General features: G+C 43.6%; 1 protein-coding gene across 3 annotated transcripts in view; it reads right to left on the reverse strand.

The window, feature by feature from the left end:
• The window catches only part of slc7a11 (solute carrier family 7 member 11), a 50086-nt gene extending 34700 nt beyond the window's left edge, over positions 1-15386 (reverse strand). The window contains exon 1 of one of the 3 annotated variants that reach the window (XM_040033699.1): positions 14700-15386. In XM_040033699.1, coding sequence (XP_039889633.1) covers positions 14700-14961 — 262 coding nt within the window. In that variant the 5' untranslated portion in view covers positions 14962-15386. The remainder of the gene's footprint in view (positions 1-14699) is intronic. The other 2 variants (XM_040033698.1, XM_040033696.1) reach the window with 2 other exon arrangements.
• Positions 15387-23126: the final 7740 nt, after the last annotated feature.

The raw sequence follows: 23126 nt of genomic DNA on the forward strand, positions 1-23126 counted from the left end.
GATACAGGGGCTGCTGTGTCTTTGATTCCATGGGAACAATATAAAAGTATGCTGAGTCAGTTGCCGCTGCAACCCACTGACATCATGCTGAAAACGTACACTGGGGAGCCGCTGGCACCAGAAGGGGTCATCAAGGTGCAAGTTGAACTGAATAAGCAGCGTGCAACTCTACCCTTGTACGTGGTAAAGGTGGATGCTCCACCACTGTTTGGTAGGGAATGGCTGAGAGTGATTAAGCTGAACTGGAAAGACTTAAAGATGGTCCATGCCAGAGAACAAAGCGGAAATGACAATCTGGAGGCTGTGCTAAATAAACACTCAGCCGTTTTCTCTAAGGAGCTGGGCACAATGAAAGGAATTAAAGCCAGATTGACTCTTAGGCCTGATAGTGTCCCCAAATTCTGTCCACCACGTAACGTGCCTTATGCTCTCCGCCCTCGGGTGGAGGCAGAACTGAAACGCCTGACTGAGCTTGGGGTGATCACACCAGTGGAGCATAGTGATTGGGCTATGCCCGTGGTCCCTGTCAACAAGAAGGATGGCTCAGTGAGACTCTGTGGTGATTTCAAGGTCACTCTTAATTCGCAGCTCTGTGTGGATAAGTACCCACTTCCACGCATTGAGGACCTGTTTGCTTCTCTAGCAGGAGGTCAGCTTTTCAGTAAGCTAGACTTAGCAAATGCCTACCTACAGATGGAGGTAGAAGAGGAGACTAAGAAGCTGCTGACTATTTCGACACAAAAAGGGCTGTTCCGTTTCAATCGCTTGCCTTTTGGAGTGGCGTCTTCACCTGCATTGTTTCAGAAGGCTATGGATCAAGTGCTTCTCGGCCTACCATACACCCATTGTTATCTGGATGACATCCTCGTCAGTGGTCCAGATAAACAGACACACCTGAGAACCCTTAAGACAGTTTTGGGCAGGCTGGAGGACTATGGCCTGCGTCTCAAACAGGAGAAGTGCCTGTTTTTCCAAGAATTGGTGGAATACCTGGGCCACATAATTGATGCGGCAGGGTTACACAAATCACCAGAAAAGGTGCGTGCCGTTATGGAAGCTCCAGCACCAGCTGATGTCAGCCAGTTACGTTCTTTTCTGGGAATGCTCAACTATTATGGACGTTTCATACCTGATTTAGCTACAGTCCTGAAGCCGCTGAATTGAGCTACTCAGTAAAGAGATGAAATGGCAGTGGACATCAGCCTGCGAGTCAGCTTTCCAGAAAGCTAAAGAACGTCTGGCCTCACCAAAAATACTCACCCACTACAATCCTGAACTGCCTCTCCGTTTGGCATGTGATGCTTCGCCATATGGCGTTGGAGCCGTGCTCTCACATGTCATGCCTGATGGCCAAGAACGGCCAATTGCTTATGCTTCACGAACCCTCAGCAAAACAGAACGAAACTATGCTCAGATCGAGAGGGAGGCGTTGGCAATTGTTTTTGGAGTGCGCAAGTTTCACCAGTATCTCCATGGTAACAAGTTCACCTTGCTCACTGATCATCGCCCACTGACCTCAATTCTGAGTCCAGTAAAAGGTACACCATCAATGGCAGCTGCGCGAATGCAGCGTTGGGCGCTCCTTCTGTCAGCACATAATTACACCTTACAGTATCGGAAGGGGGCACATCACGCCAATGCTGACAGTCTGTCACGTTTACCTCTGCCCCTTGCACAGAAAGAGAAACAGGGAGCAGTTGAGGTATTCTACGCATCTCAGCTGGACACATTACCAGTCAGTGTCACCGAGATCAGACGTGACACTTTGTCTGATGTCACTTTGTCTCGTGTGCTGGAAATGGTAACAACTGGACGATTTCCAGCAACAAAGGACACAGATCAAGAGGTGTCACCCTATCTGATGCGCAGACATGACCTCACAATACAGCAGGGATGCCTTATGTGGGGCTTGAGGGTGGTTGTGCCACCTAAGCTGCGCTCTCATGTCCTGAAAGAGCTCCACACTGCACATCCAGGGATGGTGAGGATGAAGAGCTTAGCTCGCAGCTATGTTTGGTGGCCTGGCATTGATTCTCAAATTGAGCTTCAAGCTAAAGCCTGCCACTCTTGTCAGTGTGTGCAAAAAGAGCCTGGGTTAGCACCTTTACACCCTTGGCTGTGGCCTTCCTGTCCGTGGGAACGGATCCATGTGGATTTTGCGGGTCCATTTGAAAGTCACATGTACCTGGTGGTGGTAGATGCACATTCCAAGTGGCCTGAAGTGCATATTATGGATAGCACCACAGCTGGTAAAACCATACAAGTGCTACGGGGTCTCTTTAGTCGCCATGGCATTCATTCCCCACGTCCTGGTGAGTGATAACGGACCGCAGTTCTGTTCTGAGGAATTCAGGGTATTCCTGAAAGCTAATGGAGTCAAACACATCCGCTCCGCGCCGTACCATCCTGCCACTAATGGTTTGGCTGAGCGTTTTGTGCAGACATTCAAGCATGCACTGAAAGCTTCCAGGGGTACAGCACCTGTGCAACAACGCCTTGACACGTTCCTCTTGACATATCGCAACACTCCCCATGCAACAACTAGAGAAACACCAGCTATGTTGTTCATTGGACGCAAGCTGCGCTCTCGACTGGATTTTTTTGAAGCCCAGTGTGGCCGGAGCAGTGCGTCGGTCACAAGATGCGCAACAACAATGCCGACAGCAACACTCCAGGGACAGACGGTTCACTGTTGGCGAGCCTGTCCTGGTGCGCGATTATAGGAAGGGAGAGGACAAGTGGACGCACGGTGTCGTACTGGAGAAGACTGGGCCAGTGTCATACAAGGTGAATGTGGGAGCCCAAGGAGTGTGGAAACGTCATGTGGATCAGATGCTGACACGACCTGAGTCAGTATCTCAGCAGGTCACAGTGGATCCTCCGACAAGCTCTCAGATGTCACCAGCCCAGAGTGGTAGTGACACCATGCTTCACCCTTGTACAGCTCTGCAGGAAGAGACTGTTGAACAAGTTATGGGGACCACCGTACCTCCAGAAACACCCCAGTCTCTTAAATCATCACCGACTGACTGTACACAGGTTACAGAGCCTGTAAGACGTTACCCAGTGAGAGTCACCCAGCCACCCGCTCGTTATTGTGATGGGTGAGCGTATTAAGTAGTTCAGTGAGAATGTTGGCGTTCAGAGACATTATTCTCAACTAAAAAGAAATTCATACAGAAAGCAACATTAGTTCCAGTTTTCATGAATGTTGTAATAAAAAAAAAAAAAGGGTACTACTTTGGTTATGGGAAATGTTTCTGCGGGTGGTGCCATGGTCGCATAGCTTAGTGGGGAGGAGATGTTATGTATGAACCAAGAATTATTGTGTGCTATGCAAGCCATCGCCAGTAGGGGGCACCACGCCCAGTTATGTGTGTGTGTTACTTCTGTGTCATCCCAATAAAAGAAGAAGTCAACTTGAAAACAAACTATTGTGTGTGCAGTCTGACTCGGCATAAGCTCTAATAGTGTATTGACACTACAGTGGAAATATAACAGAGAGGGTGTCCCACAGGCCAGTACTTCCACTGAGACAGTGCCTGTGATTTGGGCCGATTTTGAGGAGCGGGTTGCATCACTGAGGCCAGGAGTCCAAAACCTCTTCACAGAGGCAATGCTGGAGATTAAAGGATTCCTGTCAGAGCCACTCCTACCCCGAAAATCTGACCCCCTGGAGTGGTGGAAGTCCCGTGCCACTGTCTTCAAAAAAAACCTGCGATATTATGAAGACGAGACTCTGCATAGTGGCAACTTACGTTCCATCAGAGCGGATCTTTTCAAAGGCAGGACAAATAATTACAGACAGGAGGAACCGTCTCAGCCCTGGAAAAGTTCGGGAGCTTATTTTCCTCAATGCCAATCTGTAAGGGACAATTACTTTTGAAGTGGACTAGTACTTTTGAACACAATAATCTGTGAATTTTATTTATTTTTATTTATATTTTTGATTTTGATTTTGTTGATTCACATTTCATTTTCTATCTGTCAGAAATTTCATTGATATTCTATTGAAATAAAAATAAATGTTCCCTTTACAAATCTTTATTTTTTGCTCTTTTTTGCTCTATAAAAGAGTTGTTTTTCTTTTTCAATCACTCATCTTAGCAATAGAGTTTACATGAAAAGACAAACAAATTAAGTTTGCATGAAAATGTACATTTTTTGCACTCTTCTAGCAACTGACTGGATTCAAGATGGCGCCGAGCATGGCAGCCTTGTCGCGAGCTCCCCCAAGCAACAGCTTTTTTCTGTGTTTAATTTTACTTTTCCTTCATTTTTTCGCGAGTAGCACATGTCTCCTTGTGTACGACCGACAAACCTTACTGGACATAAAAGACGGTCTTTCTTATAACTTTCCGGAGTTCAAGTTTTGCAACACGGACGCTCCGTTTGCAGACCCCCCATTCATCTCACCTGAGACGCCTTTGTTCTCTGGCCCTGGAGGCCGCAAACGCCGACGCAGAGGGAGAAGATCTGGCGTTCTGGTTCGACTGAGACGGCGCACTAACAGACCACCATTACCCAGTTTATTACTGGCTAATGTGCAGTCTCTGGAGAACAAGCTGTGCGAGCTTCGGGCACGGATCTCATTCCAGCGAGAGATGCGGGACTGCTGTGTGATCTGCCTCACAGAAACCTGGCTATCGGACAAGGTACCGGACTCCGCAATACAACTACTGGGGTTCTCCGTGCATCGCGCGGACAGGTCACAGGATCTTACTGGGAAAAGCAGAGGCGGTGGTGTGTGTTTCATGATCAACAACAGCTGGTGTGATTATGCGAACGTGCACCCGGTCAAATCCTTCTGCTCACCGGACCTGGAGTACCTGATGATTAAGTGCCGGCCATTCTGGCTACCGAGGGAATTTACAGCAGTGATTATTACGGCTGTTTACATTCCCCCACAAGCTGACACTGACCGAGCACTCAGGGAACTGTACAGCGCGATCAGCAGCGAGGAAACCGCACACCCAGAGGCAGCGTTTATCACAACCGGAGACTTTAATAAGGGAAACCTGAAGAAAGTCTCACCCAAACTCCACCAACACATCCATTTTAACACGCGTGGAGATCGGCTACTCGACCACTGCTACACCTCTTTCCGGGATGCGTACAAAGCCCTCCCCCGCGCCCCATTCGGCCAATCAGATCACCGCTCCATCCTGCTCCTGCCCGCCTACAGGCAGAAGCTGAAACAGGAAGCTCCAACCCGGAGGGCGGTGCACTGTTGGACGGACCAATCGGAGTCTGCGCTGCGGGACTGTTTTGATCATGCGGACTGGGAAATGTTTCACGTGGCTGCTAGGGACATTGATGAATACACAGACTCAGTCTGCGGATTTATCAGGAAATGCGTGGAAGATGTCGTCCCATCCAGAACAGTTAAATCCTTCCCAAATCAAAAACCTGGATTAACGGAGATGTTCGCGCGGCACTGGCGGCACGGAGCACCGCCTTTGCCTCCGCGAACACATCGGACTACAAACACGCACATTACCAACTCTGGAAGACGATCAAAGCAGCCAAACGTGAGTACAGGGACAGGGTGGAGCAACAGTTTGACAACCCTCGGAGTATGTGGCAGGGACTAAACACGATCACAGACTTTAGAGGGAAAACCAGCACACCGCAGACCACGGCCTCTCTGTGTGAGGATCTAAACGTATTCTACGCTAGATTCGACACAGCGAACACCACGAGACGGGACAGTGTGCGCACCGCGGATGACGTCAGTGCGCACACTGTGTCTGAGGAGGATGTGCGGAGGTGCTTCAGGAAGGTGAACGCACGCAAAGCTACTGGTCCGGACGGGATTCCCGGCCGTGTCATCAAGTCATGCGCGGCTCAGCTGGCTGGAGTGTTCACGCACATCTTCAACCTTTCCCTCTCTCTGTCTGTAGTCCCAGCCTGCTTCAAAATGGCCACCATCGTCCCTGTACCCAAATCCTCCACCATCTCCTCACTGAACGACTGGCGACCTGTAGCCCTGACCCCCATCGTAAGCAAATGCTTCGAGAAGCTGGTCAGGGACTTCATCTGCTCTGCACTACCCGACTCACTGGACCCTCTACAGTTCGCATACCGCCACAACAGGTCCACTGATGATGCCATAGCCCTGACACTACATACTGCCCTGTCACACCTGGAGAAGAGAGACACGTATGTGAGAATGCTGTTTGTAGATTACAGCTCAGCATTCAATACCATCGTTCCCTCGAAGCTGGACAGGAAACTGCAGGATCTAGGACTGAGCAGCTCCCTCTGCAGCTGGATCCTTAGCTTCCTGTCTGACAGACGCCAAGTGGTCAGACTGGGCAGCATCACCTCATCCCCCGTCACACTGAACACTGGTGCTCCACAGGGGTGTGTACTGAGCCCTCTCCTATACTCACTCTACACCTACGACTGCACAGCCACTAACAACTCCAACATCATTGTGAAGTTTGCGGACGACACTACAGTGGTGGGTCTTATCACCAATGGTGATGAGACGGCTTACAGGGAGGAGGTCAGCGCCCTGACCCACTGGTGTCAAGACAACCATCTCACCCTCAACGTCGCAAAGACAAAGGAGTTGATAGTGGACTTCCGGAGGTGCAGAGAAGTACACACCCCCATCCCCATCAGCGGCGCTGCTGTGTTGAGAGTGAGCAGCTTCCGGTTCCTTGGCGTACACCTGGCTGAGGATCTTACGTGGTCAGTACACACAAACAAAACAGTGAAGAAGGCGCAGCAGCACCTCTTCTTTCTCAGGAGACTGAAAAGATTCGGCATGAGCCCCCGCATCCTCAGGACCTTCTATCACTGTGCCATTGAGAGCATCCTCACTGGATGCATCACCACCTGGTATGGCAACAGCACCGCCTACAACTGCAAAGCTCTCCAGCGAGTAGTGCGGTGCTCTGAACGGATAATTGGAGGTGAGCTTCCCTCCCTCCAAGACATCTACAGGAAGCGGTGCCTGAGGAAAGCGGGGAGGATCATCAAGGACTCCAGTCACCCCAGCCATAAACTGTTCAGACTACTTCCATCAGGAAGGAGGTTCTGCAGCATCCGGTCCCGTACCAGCAGACTGAGAGACAGCTTTTTCCATCAGGCCATCAGACTGCTGAACACGTCATAGACACCTCAGCTTCACTACTGGAACTTTAACATTATGCACTCCGTACTGTACAGTAATGCCACTGTTTTGCACATGTCTCAACTCTGTATATTTTATTTTATTTATTTTATATATTTTATTTATTGTTTACTCTATTTAATTTGTAAAATATGTGTACACACACACACACACACACACACGTAGAAAAATATTTAGTATACACATCCAGAAATGCATATACTATTATATATTGTACATATATTTATTAGTTTCAGATGTAGCCATTCTTGTATTTTGCTTGTTTACATTATTGTATTTTGCACAACTCTGTTGCTTGTGAAGCTCGCACACAAGAATTTCACTCACATGTGCTGTACCAATGTACCTGCACATGTGATGTGACAATAAAAGTGATTTGATTTGATTTGATTTGATTTGACTCAGTGACTCAAATGACTCAAAACACCCGATTCATTTTGGTGAGTGACTCATTCAAACTCGATTCACTAAAAGGAATCAAATTTACCATCACTACTAGTGATGGGATTTCCGGCTCTTTTTAGAGAACCGGCTCTTTCTGCTCGCCTCACTAAAAAGAGCCGGCTCTTTCGGCTCCGAGCCGGCTCTTTAGGTTGTTTTGTTGCTTTAATTAATTTATTATTAACAACAATATAAAATTATGCACAAAAGGAATTACTAATGTAAAAAAAAAGTGGTTTTATTTATATATGTTTATATATAAATATATGCGGTGGCCCCTAGAGACAAAACACGTACGAACTCCAAAGCACATTTCTAGCGTTAACTGAACTTCCAAAACAGAGCTACCAAGATCACTTAAATTACACAATTGAAAGCATATGTGAGAGCCAGTTCTCTAAAAAGAGCCGGAAATCCCATCACTATTCAGCATCACTCTGAGACAGGATATTTCTAACTTTAGAGATGTTGCGCAAATGGAAGAAAGCAGTCTTACATATTTGTTTAATATGTGCGTTAAAGGACATGTCCTGGTCAAAAATGACTCCACGGTTCCTCACAGTGTTACTGGAGGCCAAGGTAATGCCATCCAGAGGAAGAGTCTGGTTAGATACCATATTTCTAAGATTTTCAGGGCCGAGTACCATAACCTCAGTTTGATCTGAATTAAGAAGCAGAAAGTTAGCAGCCATCCAGGTCTTTATGTCTTTAAGACATTCCTGCAGTTTAACTCATTGGTGTGTGTTATCTGGCTTCATGGGCAGATAGAGCTGGGTGTCATCTGCATAGCAGTGAAAATGTATGCTATGTCTTCTAATGATACTGCCTAAGGGAAGCATGTATAATGTAAACAGAATTGGTCCTAGCACTGAACCCTGTGGAACTCCATAATTGACCTCAGTGTGTGAAGAGGACTCTACATTTACATGAACAAACTGGAGTCTATTAGATAGATATGATACAAACCACTGCAGCACAGTACCTGTAATACCTACAGCATGTTCTAATCGCTCTAATAGGATACTATGGTCAACAGTATCGAACGCTGCACTGAGGTCTAGCAGGACAAGCACAGAGATGAGTCCACTGTCAGAAGCCATAAGAAGATCATTTGTAACCTTCACTAAAGCGGTTTCTGTGCTGTGACGAGCTCTGAAACCTGACTGAAACTCTTCAAATAAGCCATTCCTCTGCAGATGATCTGTTAGCTGTTTGACAACTACTCTTTCAAGGATGTTTGATATGAAAGGAAGGTTGGAGATTGGCCTATAATTAGCTAAGACTGCTGGGTCTAGATATGCTTTTTGAGTAAAGGTTTAACTACAGCCAGCTTGAAGGCCTGCGGTACATAGCTGATTATTAGAGATAGGTTGATCATATTTAAGATCGAAGAATTAATTAATGGCAGTTTTGTAGGAATGGGGTCTAAAAGACACGTTGATGGTTCTGAGGAAGTAATTATTGAAGTTAACTCAGAAAGATCAATTGGAGAAAAAGAGTCTAACTTAACATCAATGGTACTAGGAGTAGCTGTAGATAATATTACATCTGTGGGATGATTATTGGTAATTTTTTCCTCTAGTGATTAAAATTTTATTTATGAAGAAGTTCATGAAGTCATTACGTTAAAGCGATGGTTGGCTCAAAAGAGCTCTGACTGTTTGTCAGCCTGGCTACAGTGCTGAAGAGAAACCTGGGGTTGTTCTTATTTTCTTCAATCAGTGATGAATAGTAAGATGTTCTGGCTTTGCGGAGGGCTTTCTTATAAAGCAGCAAACTATTTCTCCAGGCTAAATGATGATCCTCTAAATTTGTGACACGTCATTTCCTCTCCAGATTACGACTCATCTGCTTTAGGGTACGTGTTTGAGAAATATACCACGGAGTCAGGTACTTCTGATTAGAGACCTTAGTTTTCACAGGAGCTACAGTATCCAGAGTCGTACGTAGTGAGGAGGTAAAATTATTAACAAGATGATCGACCTCTGTTGGAGTACACAGCAAAATCTCCAGTGTTAAATTAACACTGGAGAGTGTCTATATGGGTCCACACCTCTGAGTGTTAAATACAACACTGTTGAGTGTTAAATTAACACTTTTGACAGTGTTATATGTTTAACAGTAACCTAGTCAGTTTTGAAGATTAACAATGGCTAACACTGAGCAGTGCTGATTTTCTAACACTGGAAAATAACTCAAAATGTTAGAAATATTCCAGTGTTAGAAAAGCTCTGCTATCACTTCCAACATAAATGGAGACAGAAAACTAAACTGCAGTGACTATTGTCAGGTTACTGAAGTTGGGCTAAAGTGGGGCAAAAAAGTATTTAGTCAGCCACCGATTGTGCAAGTTCCCCTACCTAAAATGATGACAGAGGTCAGTAATTTGCACCAGAGGTACACTTCAACTGTGAGAGACAGAATGTGAAAAAAAAATCCATGAATTCACATGGTAGGATTTGTAAAGAATTTATTCGTAAATTAGGGTGGAAAATAAGTATTTGGTCACCTCAAACAAGGAAAATCTCTGGCTCTCACAGACCTGTAACGTCTTCTGTAAGAAGCTTTTCTGTCCCCCACTCGTTACCTGTATGAATGGCACCTGTTTGAACTCATCATCTGTATAAAAGACACCTGTCCACAGCCTCAAACAGTCAGACTCCAAACTCCGCCATGGCCAAGACCAAAGAGCTTTCGAAGGACAGCAGGAAAAGTATTGTAGACCTGCACCAGACTGGGAAGAGTGAATCTACAATAGGCAAGCAGCTTGGTGTGAAAAAATCAACTGTGGGAGCAATCATCAGAAAATGGAAGACATACAAGACCACTGATAATCTCCCTCGATCTAGGGCTCCACGCAAGATCTCATCCCGTGGGGTCAAAATGATCATGAGAACTGTGAGCAAAGATCCCAGAACCACATGGGGGGACCTGGTGAATGACCTGCAGAGAGCTGGGACCAAAGTAACAAAGGTCACCATCAGTAACACACTACAACGGCAGGGAATCAAATCCCGCAGTGCCAGACGTGTTCCGCTGCTGAAGCCAGTGCATGTCCAGGCCCGTCTGAAGTTTGCCAGAGAGCACATGGATGATACAGCAGAGGATTGGGAGAATGTCATGTGGGCAGATGAAACCAAAGTAGAACTTTTTGGTATAAACTCAACTCGTCGTGTTTGGAGGAAGAAGAATACTGAGTTGCATCCCAAGAACACCATACCTACTGTGAAGCATGGGGGTGGAAACATCATGCTATGGGGCTGTTTTTCTGCCAAGGGGACAGGACGACTGATCCGTGTTAAGGACAGAATGAATGGGGCCATGTATCGTGAGATTTTGAGCCAAAACCTCCTTCCATCAGTGAGAACTTTGAAGATGAAACGAGGCTGGGTCTTCCAACATGACAATGATCCAAAACACACCGCCCGGGCAACAAAGGAGTGGCTCCGTAAGAAGCATTTGAAAGTCCTGGAGTGGCCTAGCCAGTCTCCAGACCTCAACCCCATAGAAAATCTGTGGCGGGAGTTGAAAGTCCGTGTTGCTCGGCGACAGCCCCAAAACATCACTGCTCTCGAGAAGATCTGCATGGAGGAATGGGCCAAAATACCAGCTACTGTGTGTGCAAACCTGGTAAAGACCTATAGTAAACGTTTGACCTCTATTATTGCCAACAAAGGTTATGTTACAAAGTATTGAGTTGTATTTTTGTTATTGACCAAATACTTATTTTCCACCCTGATTTATGAATAAATTCTTTACAAATCCTACCATGTGGATTCATGGATTTTTTTTTTCACATTCTGTCTCTCACAGTTGAAGTGTACCTCTGGTGCAAATTACTGACCTCTGTCATCATTTTAGGTGGGGGAACTTGCACAATCGGTGGCTGACTAAATACTTTTTTGCCCCACTGTAGCTGGTATATAATGATGTGCTACGTGATTGCTAGTGACACAGCTATGTTAGCATAACATAAACACATTGAAGCTGGAGGATGAAAGCTAACTTTTTTCCACTTGATAAAAGTTAACGTGAGGGTTCGCGATGGCTAGGCTGACAGTGATCACTGGCTGCTTTTAGGGGCTTGTTCAGATGTAATAGAACAAGTTAAAAAGCATTAAAACATTTTAACAGCACAACAGGCTTAATAAACACAGTAGTTTGGGCCCGGAAGCAGGATTCATACATCATCACTTAAAGAACAGCTCTCGGGCACAGCTAGCTCAGTAGATGCCACATGATTGAAAGGTTGGGCGTTCAAATACAACGAACAGCGGCTATCCTGGATTGGTAGCTGCCCACTGCATCACTGAGTGAATGGGTTAAATGCAGAGGACTAAGCATTTTCCTACAGGATTAATAATGTATACATAAACAATGAGATTCAAGATAAGACAAATTTGATAATATTTGACACATCTGTGAAGCAGAAATATCAGTAAAATACACAGGAGGTAATATATCTGAAATATTAGTAAAAAATAACTTATAATTGATAATATAATTGATGAATAGCACACTTTTGTGGCATTTGTCAACACCATTAGAAAACACCGTCAGACCAAAATCCTGATGGTGTTGACATCACCGACTTTCTCTTATAACACATGTTTATCTGACAGAAGCCATCTTGTTTTTCATCAGCTGCTTATGGCCTCTACAATCTACCTAAATGAGGCTCTTTTTACAAGAAAAAAAATTAAATCTTGCATTTCATCGACTTTGGTGTTGACGCACTATGGTTGTGACACAGAGTTTTATCAGAAAGGTGTGCAATAAATGAAATAAAAACAAACAAATTATCACAGCAGTGACCTCATGGCATGTGCATCAAACAGGAAGTGGTAAAGGGGTCCTCAGAGTGTAAGCTGCCCACAATAATTCCTGATTTTTTTGTACTTTTAAAAAAATCTGACGGTGTTGACAAAAACTCTGGACACGATTTTAATCACTTAAAAAATATTTAAAAATACATTTTCAATTGCATATTTTGATATTATATAAGGTATTGACTTAAATACTTAGTGATGAGAGCCATGATGTTTAATTTTACATTACTTTTAATTTTTTTCTGTATTTTAATATTATCACACCTGCTTCTGGACAATGGATTTTTAAGGTACTGGTAATGTATTGTACCATTTAAAATAAATATATATTTATAAAAAATGCAAAATCGTAGTTTTGTTGTATAAACATTGCCTTGGTTTGTCTTTTAAGCAGTTGGGTAACACTTGTATGCATATTTTTAACCACAAAATTGGGTTTTATCTGCCGGACATGTTTTGTCCCTTATCTCAAGAATCAGTGATGTTAAAAAAAAGGTTTTGTTTCACTCCCATTTCTTCCTGTAGCATGTTGAAGCTCTACTTGGAACTTTGTTAGCCAGTTCTCAGGTGGTCTTAAACTTTATTGGGACTGGATTAATCTCTGACTCTCTCCCACAGCATGTATTTGTCCTGTGTTCCTCCCCTCAACCCCAACCAGACGTACCCCCCCAACCCCCCGCCCCCTCCAGTTCTGCTGGAGCTTTCTTCATGTTAAAAAGACGTTTTTACTTCCTGCTCGCTCAAAGGAGGTCATGCAATAGTTGTGGTGTTCATTATTACATGTCAGGATGATTGGCTAATATGTCCTGTGGTTAATGATCAAATCAGAATTGATACATCTCGTAAGTTCTGGTGGTTTTTAAGTTCACTGAGAGTCTGAAAAATTACATAATTCAAGTGTTATCTTTCTCAAAGAAACCAAGCAATTATGTATATTCACATATTGCACAAGGTAACAAACCCATGAGCACATCTGTCATTTTTTTTCAAAGATTTGAAAATGAATTGAGAAATCATTAGTGCACAGAATTAAAGCTGAACACAATTAAAACCCGGAAGTGAAGGATTGCCCAACTGTTGAAGGTGGAGCCAGGAGAGCCCCCGGGCAGAGGTTTTGTCTGTGTTCGCCCATGTCCATCTCTGCTGACCTCTGGCCTGCATGTGCTTTAGGCAAAGACCGCAGTGGAGCTTCAGCTCTCCTTTGTTGGACTTGCACTGCTGTGGGTATTCAACAACAGATTCTGCTCTTCTCCAGTGTTTTTTTAGTCTTTTTGTTCCCAATAAGACTCTGACCAGTCAGAACTGAATTCAGGATTAGACTGCAGATTCTGACCTGACTAAACAGCCTGTAGGCATAGCACATCCTCTGTGTAACATGACAGAGGCCACATTTTGGCATGGACATGCAGATAACAGGCGGAAGTGCTGCTGTAAAGGTCCTTGGGTTTCAATACTTGAGATCATCATTGACAGCAAATGAGTTATGTTCATGTGTAAAATGAGTTTGTCCATTTACATTTCTAGAAACTGCATAAATATGTCTGTAACTTCTAAACAACAATGTTTTTGTTAAACCCTTCAATTAAACTGAAACTCTGTATTTCAATCACATCCTGACTGTTTGATTTGAAATCTACTGTGGTGCTGAACACAAAGCTACAAATACGCATAGTTAGGTCCATATTTGTTGGAGCGAGACACAAAGTGTGAGAATATTCAGAATGAGTCGCAGCATCACAGCAATCATGCAGGAAAAAGTTTTATAAGTGTTGATGCTGTGTGACTTTTACAGTCTCCAACAGTGAGTTATCAGGTCACTGTGTATGTGTAGCCATGTTTACAGCGATGGTGTGAAGCAGACTGAAGTTTGACTGAGACTTGAAGATCAGACCCAAGTTAGTGAGTTCAGCCCTGATGGCTGCCATAAAACTTTACTCTGAAACATTCAGCTCATGGTTTGAAGCAGATTTCTGTGGCTGTGAGATGAGCCTTTATATTAAAATCATCACTACACTTCTGATATTTGCATTAGTGAACTGTAAAATAGCAGCTTTAGCACAGAAGAAGCTTACTCAACGGTTTCAATACTGACAGTGTTTTTGGCAGTGATGGTTACATCTCTTCTTTTTAAATCTTACTTTATACAGAAAACAAATGACTTCTGTTTGTTACTTTTCTGACTTCTTTTTATGTCTTTTGTTAAATTTCTACAGCCACAAACAGTTTTCTGAAGCTCCACCAGTATATTACAAGAGCAGAACTCCTCTGCTCATATTCCAACTCACCAAAGAGGGACAGCACGCCACAGGCAATCCACACCAGCAGGGACACTCCCACACTTCCGGAGTGCTTCAGGATTCCCTTTGGTGAGATGAAGATCCCGGCTCCGATGATGGTCCCAATGATGATGGAGATGCCTCGGAACAGGGTCACCTTCTTCCCCAGTTCTACCTTTCCGTCCTCACGCTTGAGTTCTGTCCCGTTTGAGGAAGCTTTGTGTCCATTTGCTGCAGTTTCTCTGTGAGCAGATGCAGAGCTTCCAGTCATCTCTGTACAAAGTGCCTACCACGCTTCTTCTCTTTATGAATGCTCTGTCTGTGACTGCAGACACCCCGTCTTTGTGACTGAAAGTTACAAAACTCTGAGTTAAGACTAAAGGCCAGGCAGGCCACGCTCTCTATCTCTCTCTCCTCCCACCCACCAACCTTCACTCTGCCCTCCCTCTCTCTTATCTCTCTCACTTACGTCTCACTTTCCTGCCCGGCTGTCTACCCTTTGACATCACCAAACTTTTCTCTCCTTTCTTTCTTCTCTGCACTGCTGTCTCACCCTGAGTTTGCCTTCCTGCAGCCCCTCTTGTGTAAATCCTGGCTCACGTCAGTGAGGTGTTGCTCTGTTGGGTAATCATGACACAGCAACCTGTTTTTCAACACAGACTCACCCGTTTCCTCATCTCCACCCCTTATCCAATTTCTCTTTTGTCTAATTTCCTCTTGTAATTCAACTTCCTCCTCTTTTTATTAACATGATGACACAGGTCTGTAACCTGCCCTGGGATGATTTCAATCGAGGCGAGCAGGTAAAACCAGCTTTCCTGGGACAGCAGCAACTTCAAAGAGCTATACAAACTGCTTTACTTCGAGGTGACCATGGTACTCAAGGGAACAGAAAATAAGGAAGTATTAGAAACCCTGTAAGGGCTGGTGAAACACTGCTCTGTTTTTTGTAAAATCAAAGTTAGCTACTGAACATGCCTATCATTGTTTTCACTGCTAATCAAATTATCATGTAAGAAAACAAAGGCACAGGAATAAAAAGGCTTTCTGTGTCTTTCTCTTCCCCTTCTGCTGCCTTGTGAAACAATCCTGCTTCTCTGTTTCCAAGAAAATGGTCAAAACCAAAATGTTGTTTTCTCTGCCAAGCTTGAAAATTGTATTGGCTGCATGATTCTTCTTTCTGATATCTGGTTTCATAAAGTTATGAAGAGTGAATGAATAGTGGCATTGTAAAGTGCTTTGGGTGCCTTGAAAAGCGCTATATAAATCCAATCCATTATTATTATTATTATAAGTTTGATCAATACATAAAAGAGAAATGTGTTCAAGTAGTAACAATGACTGCTTGCATGTCTGAATTTTGTGTGCGTACATGATCGGGCTTCAGCCTTGGTAGATTAGTGGTGACAGTAGGAATGTGAGAAGATAAGAACTCTGTCACCAGACGACCATCATACATGATTTTACATGAAAGAAATTCATATGTGAATTTTACTAAATTATGCTTAACGTTGATCAGAAAATAACACAGTGTTTCATGAATGGGAATTTTACCACATCCAATAAATAAGATAATAAAAATTTTGAAGGGATTCTGATAGGAGGAGTCACTGAGAGCCTGTACAGAGTCTGACATTGGTGTGTGTCTGCGGTGCAGGATGGGGCTGCAAGACACACACCAGTCTCTAAATGTCTGACTTGCAAAGCATGTAATTTAATAAAAAGAAATTGCATTAAATAAACTGTGATTGACAAAAACACAGTTTTAAAAAGGAAAAGAAAGAATTCATCTGTTAAAAAAAGGGATTATGTTACAATGAATGTGTCAAAGTACAGTTAAATAAACTGAATGAAACATGAAGTGAATTCTATATAAGTATGACCCAATGTTTGAATGTGACAGATTTTCTGTGTTAAGATTGACAAAGAAAATAAAGTGATTTTAAAGTTTAAACTTTGTGTTAAATCATGTCAGTCCGATAGACAGAGACTGGATGGACATTAGGTGAGTAGACATTAATAAAGTGACGTCCAGTAAGAGAGGGGACAGAAAGGGTTCTTCTGCAAGATAAGGATCTAAGACAGCTGAAAGTGACACCAGAACCTGTGAACCTGCAAACTGGTTGTATATTTTTGACTTTCCAGTTTAGCTGTGTTAGATGGTTAATTCAGGATACATCATACTTCCACTGGGTGATTATCATCAACTTGGAACGCAGCATAAATGCATCCTCAGGTCTGGTTGTGCTCATCCTTTCTCTAACCTGTGAGTGCAAAAAGCTCTTACAGGTTACTCTAGCGCTGTAATTATGACCTTCCCTTGGGGCCTATTTTCCAGGCCACTAGAGTTAAGCCCAGGCATTAGAAGTGTCACAATCATTGGAGGAGCTACCGTTAACACGTGGGACTAATAGGATTTGACCTGCAAGGCGACTCAGGTGTTTGCTTATCTGATCAGAGTGAGCAGGGGAGACACCTGGACGAGTAGTGGGAGAGTCTCCTCACCCAGCCCTTCATTGCCTCCTGGGTAAGACTCATAGGATCAGAGGTTAGGAAGTTCTTATCAGAGAGCCGAATCCACACTTCCCATAAAGGAGTCGGGGATGCAGATGGACACACTGGCTGCTCCTTAAATCTGTCATTTCACTGATTTATTGTCATAAACCAAGTTGTAATCTAATTATAATTCCAACTATAACTGTAACTGTAATTATAATGAACAATTTATTGATTGAACATTCCAAAACATATTATTAGTCATTAATGAGAGATCTAATTTAACACATAACACAGCTGCATCTCCATCCTTTTCAACTGAATGTCTGCGGTTTGAAATGCATTATTCATGAACACAACGTTAACTAATACGCTAAGCATACTTTGTACTTTTTTAAAATTATTTTAGCATCAGTACATTGACCTGTAGTCAAGTGAGATTTAAATGATGTAAAACATAACATCTACTTCTGCACTACTGCCAGTGCCACTTTCCCAGCTTTAGCTTTCATGTAAACAGAAAGAAACAAAGCTTTTGTTGGGGATATTTTTTACAGTGCAGAGGATTTGTTGTGTTAGTTCAGTGGTTCTCAAACTGATGCCAGAAAGAAAAGGTTCAGTCAGCTGTGGACAAGTCCAAACATCACAGTCTACCAAAATTTAATCTGCCACTAAGTCACCAGAGAACCTCAAGAAAAAGATGGAACAACGTCCTTCACTTATTGTCATTCATTATATTGTCACAGCCTTTATTTCGAGTCGTCTGTATGGTTAATAGCAGCGCCTGTCAACCATACATTGTCCACGTTTAGCTATTTACTGGCTGTCATTTGAGGAAGTTTCATCATTAGATGACACAATGTAGGATTTTGTTTTTTGGGGCATGGGTGTCTCTCCTGTGGTTTTGCCTGAAATCCTTTGTCAGCAGTATGTCGCAAAGCACCAAGAGAAGCCTTTTTCAAATGATTATACTCGGGTGTTTTGGGGTTGTTTTTCTCTGACACATTTTGGCAAAAAAACCAAACAAACATTCTGAGACCAGATATTACTGATGAATTCACAGAAGTACACAAAGTTAAGAAAATGAGGCGACAACCTAGTGGGCCTCTTGTGCTGGCACGGTTTGGGTCTGCTGTACAAAAGCACAAAAATGCTCTTTATCCTCTTATCAAACATTTCTGTTCTCAGAGCAGAGATTTCAAGCCAGCAAAAAGCAACTTCATCAAAACATTAACTGAGGAAAAATCATGTTTTACTCTCACTGTTCTAGCAGCACATAGAACATATCTAATCCTATTTTTCTTTCATTTGTCACCTCTCTGTAGCAACATATGTACAAAATAGCCAAATGAAACAGCTCTAACACTGTAAGTCATCCCTCAGGATCAGTGAGTTGGCAATCATATAACTTTTGAACATACTTGTCACCATGACTAAGCTTCATTCATGAGTGTGTCTCCATGCAAAAAGGCTGGATGTGGGCACACTGTGGCACAGCAGATTTATTTCTCACTGACAAAGATAATATAATGCATTGTACTGTAAACAATATAAAAAATGTACAGGCCCATATTGTGGATCAGATAAACTGGTGTAATACAAACCATTGCAAATGAACGCTGGAAGAAAGAAAGAAAAACAAACAAAACACCTGGATCACCTGTATGGAGAAAAAAAAACAGAAGAGAAAACAAACAAAAAAGAGCACCATCACAATAAACTAGCTAGCAGTAGATAACAGTAGATACTAAATATTAAACGCTATTGTGCAGCATGCAAGATAGACAGCGCACAATGTGCTTTGAGGCAGCAGCCAAGAAAGGTGTAGTCCGCGTCTGTGAACACCCGTGTGTACACCTGTGTGCACACCTGTGTGGATCAGCATGCTTGTATTCAAAAGGTTTCTCCATGTAACGATCTGCTAGGGAGTGTGGGGAGCCATAGCCCCGTCCACCAGGGCATGAAGCAGGTATGGAGGAGATCCAGGCCCCAGACATCCAGAGGCCCCAGAGTACGAGGACCCGAGGAGGACCACCAAAGGGGGGGAACCGTGCCACCCTCCTGGGAAGAGCTGAGTAGAGCCCCAAATGAGAGGTCACCCAGCAGCTACGGAGCAGAGGCCAGAGGGGGTTGCAGTGGCGTGCCCGCGGGCTCTGCCGGCAGCCAGCTGTGCCAGAGAGAACCGAGCTTCAGGCCCAGAGGCCAGAGGGCATCCCACCCCCCGGAAGGGGCCCAGCCGGGCCACAGGCGGCAGGCCCCGCCAATCGGCCACCAGGAGTGAGCCGGTACATACATGAGCACCCAGCCCCAGTCGACAAGAACCACCAACGTCTGAGGGCATCAGCCACTGGCAGGGAGTGTGGTGAGGGGAGATGGGCCTCCGTACTTTGGAGGGCCTGAGATGCACCCAGAGAGGTTGAGTCTAAGACCCAACCTGACATATAGACACAGACGAACAGGCGCACGCAGACACAGACGTGCATTCCCACCCCATATGCACAACCAAATACTCGGCACTCACCCAACGTGTAGACAGACACAAATAGACACTGCACAGGCAGTCACACTCCCCAAACATACTCTATATCCCAGGTCCAGGTACCCCCGCCCCCAGAGGGGCAAGCCGCACCTAGACCCAGGAGATGTTACTCTTCTCTCTGGGGCGGAGGCAAGCGGGAGTATTTGCAAATTTTTAAACCATCAGTGAAAATGGTGAGATCGATTTCCCAGAAGTTGGAGGGGACAAAGCATTTAGACATTTTTACAGACATGATTTATGAGGCTTGGGACAAAAATCACAGAATCATGCTCTCTGTCGCTGTCTGACAAAACTTTAACCAGTTTCAGATGCTGCTGAAGACACTGACTCCATGAAGGCTGTGAGCTTTCACAGACCACACACTGAATGGATAGATGGATTAATTCATGAATGGATGAACAGTATGGTGGAAATTTCCACCAACTTATGATGGTCAAGATGATTTGTGGGCTTTGTACTTTGTACTTCGCACAGAAATTAAGGACATTTTTGTTTGTTTAACTATTTCTTTGTTCTTACAGTGCTTCTTGGCAATCAATGTAAAGATTTGTAAGTGATTTCTAACATAGACACCTTCGTACCTTCATACTTTCCAATTAGCAGGTGAAATATATCATATATATAAATATATGTATATTTATTAGCAAAAATATACATATATATATTTAGCAGATGACCTGCTCTACCTCCTAAGCTACAGCCACCCATGGGGGTCCTTGTAGTGGTCACTAGATTGGTCACACATGGCTGTTGGAGGGCATCCCTTCAACCAGCATTTGTCACAAGTCTGCCATTGTGGTTGTGTTGGTAACGCCCAAGCCGATCTCACAGGAGGTGAATGGGATTGAGGTCAGCACTGTAGGCAGGTCATTCCATCCTTTCTACTCCCAAATGCTGGAGGTAGTTTTTCATTATGCCAGCTCTACGGGGGCTAGCATTGTCATCTTGGAGGACAGAGTTCGGTTGCAGATTGTGGAGATATGGGATTGCCACTGGTTGCAGAATCTCATCTTAATGAATCCTATGATAACAAGAATTGCTCTGCCAGTGAGAGAGACACTTTCCAGTGGCATAAAATGATATCAAACGTCTGCAGCTAATTAAAATAAAAATGTGTGTTGTACGATCATTCCATCATGTAAACAGAACAGTTCAAAGAAATCATAAAAAGCCCAATGACATTCACCCATGATGAGTAGAAACTCTTAACTCTGACTGTGTGTTGCTGCCTTTTAGAAACATTTTAAAGGAAATCCATGACAAGCAATATGGTCTGCTGTGTTGTACACCCAATTTAAGAAGTGTGTACTTGGTTTTTTCAGTAATTTATTAGTCTGTTACGAAGGATCCATACAGTATATGAATGCAGTTTGCTAACCAAGCCTGCTAGCCCTACCAAATAACTTGGCATTCCACTCTCCCAAAAAAATCAAAAAGATAAAGCACAGAAATGTTGAGAGGGATATTGATGCCTTCTATGTGCATGGGAGAAACAAGCCAATTAAAGAAGATCTGAATACTTGTAACATATATATATATAAGTGTACATTTCAAATGTGAAAGAATTCTGTGCTGTCTGAATGTAGAGATTGACTCATGTGTACAGCTACTGGCTAACTTTATATAATGTTTCACATAAACATGTCTTTACAGACTAAGAGAGGGGAAACGTGTGTGTGTGGAGTCGGTGTATGGTAGATCTTATTAACTAGTAATGACATTGTTTTCATTGCTATATGCTGCATTCCACACAAATACCAGCTGCCAAAACAAATGGACACATGCTATGGACACACAGAAAGGTCGGTTGAAGGTTGTGTTCTTTGCATGCTTTCACATTGACCACTCACAATTTTTTGCATGGCAGAGCAGCAGAAGGATTTCTCACTTTGAGTTCAGAAAGACAAGAAAACACATTGTCCGTGGTGTAGGAAATATGATGATGATGCTGTTCAAGTTGTTTGTACAGAATGTTTTCTCTAAGTATTCTGCACAAGCAGGTACAAAATAAGTAAGTACTGTGTGACACAAATACATGCTGTGCATCCCTGGAATATTAAAGAAACAACAACCATGCTCCTGACAGCTGTCTCTGCAGACACCGGATTAATACATATGATCTAACAAGAGACTTTTTTAAAAATCTCCTCAATGAACTGAAAGGAATCATCAACATCTTTTAGAATCACAGTTCTACAAGAAAATAAACTTCTTTGTAGTTCAGGGAACCAAGAAACGCAGTCAAACCAACACTGCAGCCGAAAATCTGATGAGTTTCCCAAGATTTGAAGGGTTATGATACAATAAATCTTTAAACTGTGTTCTTGGAGCCAAACTACAATGGCTCCATGCACCTATTCGATTTCACAATAGTTCATCTAGACCAGGGGTCCCCAATCCCAGTCCACGAGGGCCGGTGTCCCTGCAGGTTTTAGATGTGTCCTTGATCCATCACAGCTGATTTAAATGGATAAATTACCTCCTCAACATGTCTTGAAGTTCTCCAGAGGCCTGGGAATGAACTAATCGTGTGATTCAGGTGTGTTGACCCAGGGTGAGATCTAAAACCTGCAGGGACACCGGCCCTTGTGGACTGGGATCGAGGACCCCTGATCTAGACTCCCACCAAGTGCCTTTTATCATAAATTACCTTAACAAAATGGCAAAAGACAACATGGTGATTACATATCTAGCTAGAGGGGCTTTTATTGCTTTCAGCTCTTCTTGAATAATAATAAGAATAATAAGAATTTCCAGGCACATTTCACGAAGCAGAACGCTAATGATGTGCGATACCACTGATTTCCTTTCCGATCCGATACCAAGTAATATCCAGGGTGGTATCAACGATACTGATCCGATACTTTGTACAAAAACTTATTTTATTTGTTGTATCTCAAATTATAGCATCATAATGATTACAGGACATCAGATTACTTGTTCTTATCACTTAATAATGCAGAGCTCATCATACAGAAATAAAAAATCTGAAGTTGCGCTATTTGAACACCTTGCCTGCCTGCAGCACTAAAGGACCCGTGAGAGACGTCTGTCTCGCCCTAGCAGCACCTGTCCCTCTCCTCGTCTTCAGTTCACCTCAACATACCCTTGTCATATTCTGTGATAATGATTTACTCTGAGGTGTTTGACAAGGTTAGTGATGTTGCAGCAACACCTCACTTTTTTGCCACATGTATCGCAAACCACGTCTCAGCTGTTTGTGGAGGTAAAATACGTCCGCACAATCACGCTCAGCCATTGTTGTGAGTGCGCACGCCAAGGGGCTGTGAGACATTTATGCAGCCGTATTTTGCACATGGCTATGAAAGGCGGAAGAGGAAGTAGTTCCTTCGAATGTAGACAGTCCGAATGTTATAGTTTCTTTCCACTGTGTTCCTGTT

This window comes from Simochromis diagramma, unplaced genomic scaffold (assembly GCF_900408965.1).
Source record: "Simochromis diagramma unplaced genomic scaffold, fSimDia1.1 OVJJ01000564.1, whole genome shotgun sequence".
Lineage (NCBI taxonomy): Eukaryota > Metazoa > Chordata > Actinopteri > Cichliformes > Cichlidae > Simochromis > Simochromis diagramma.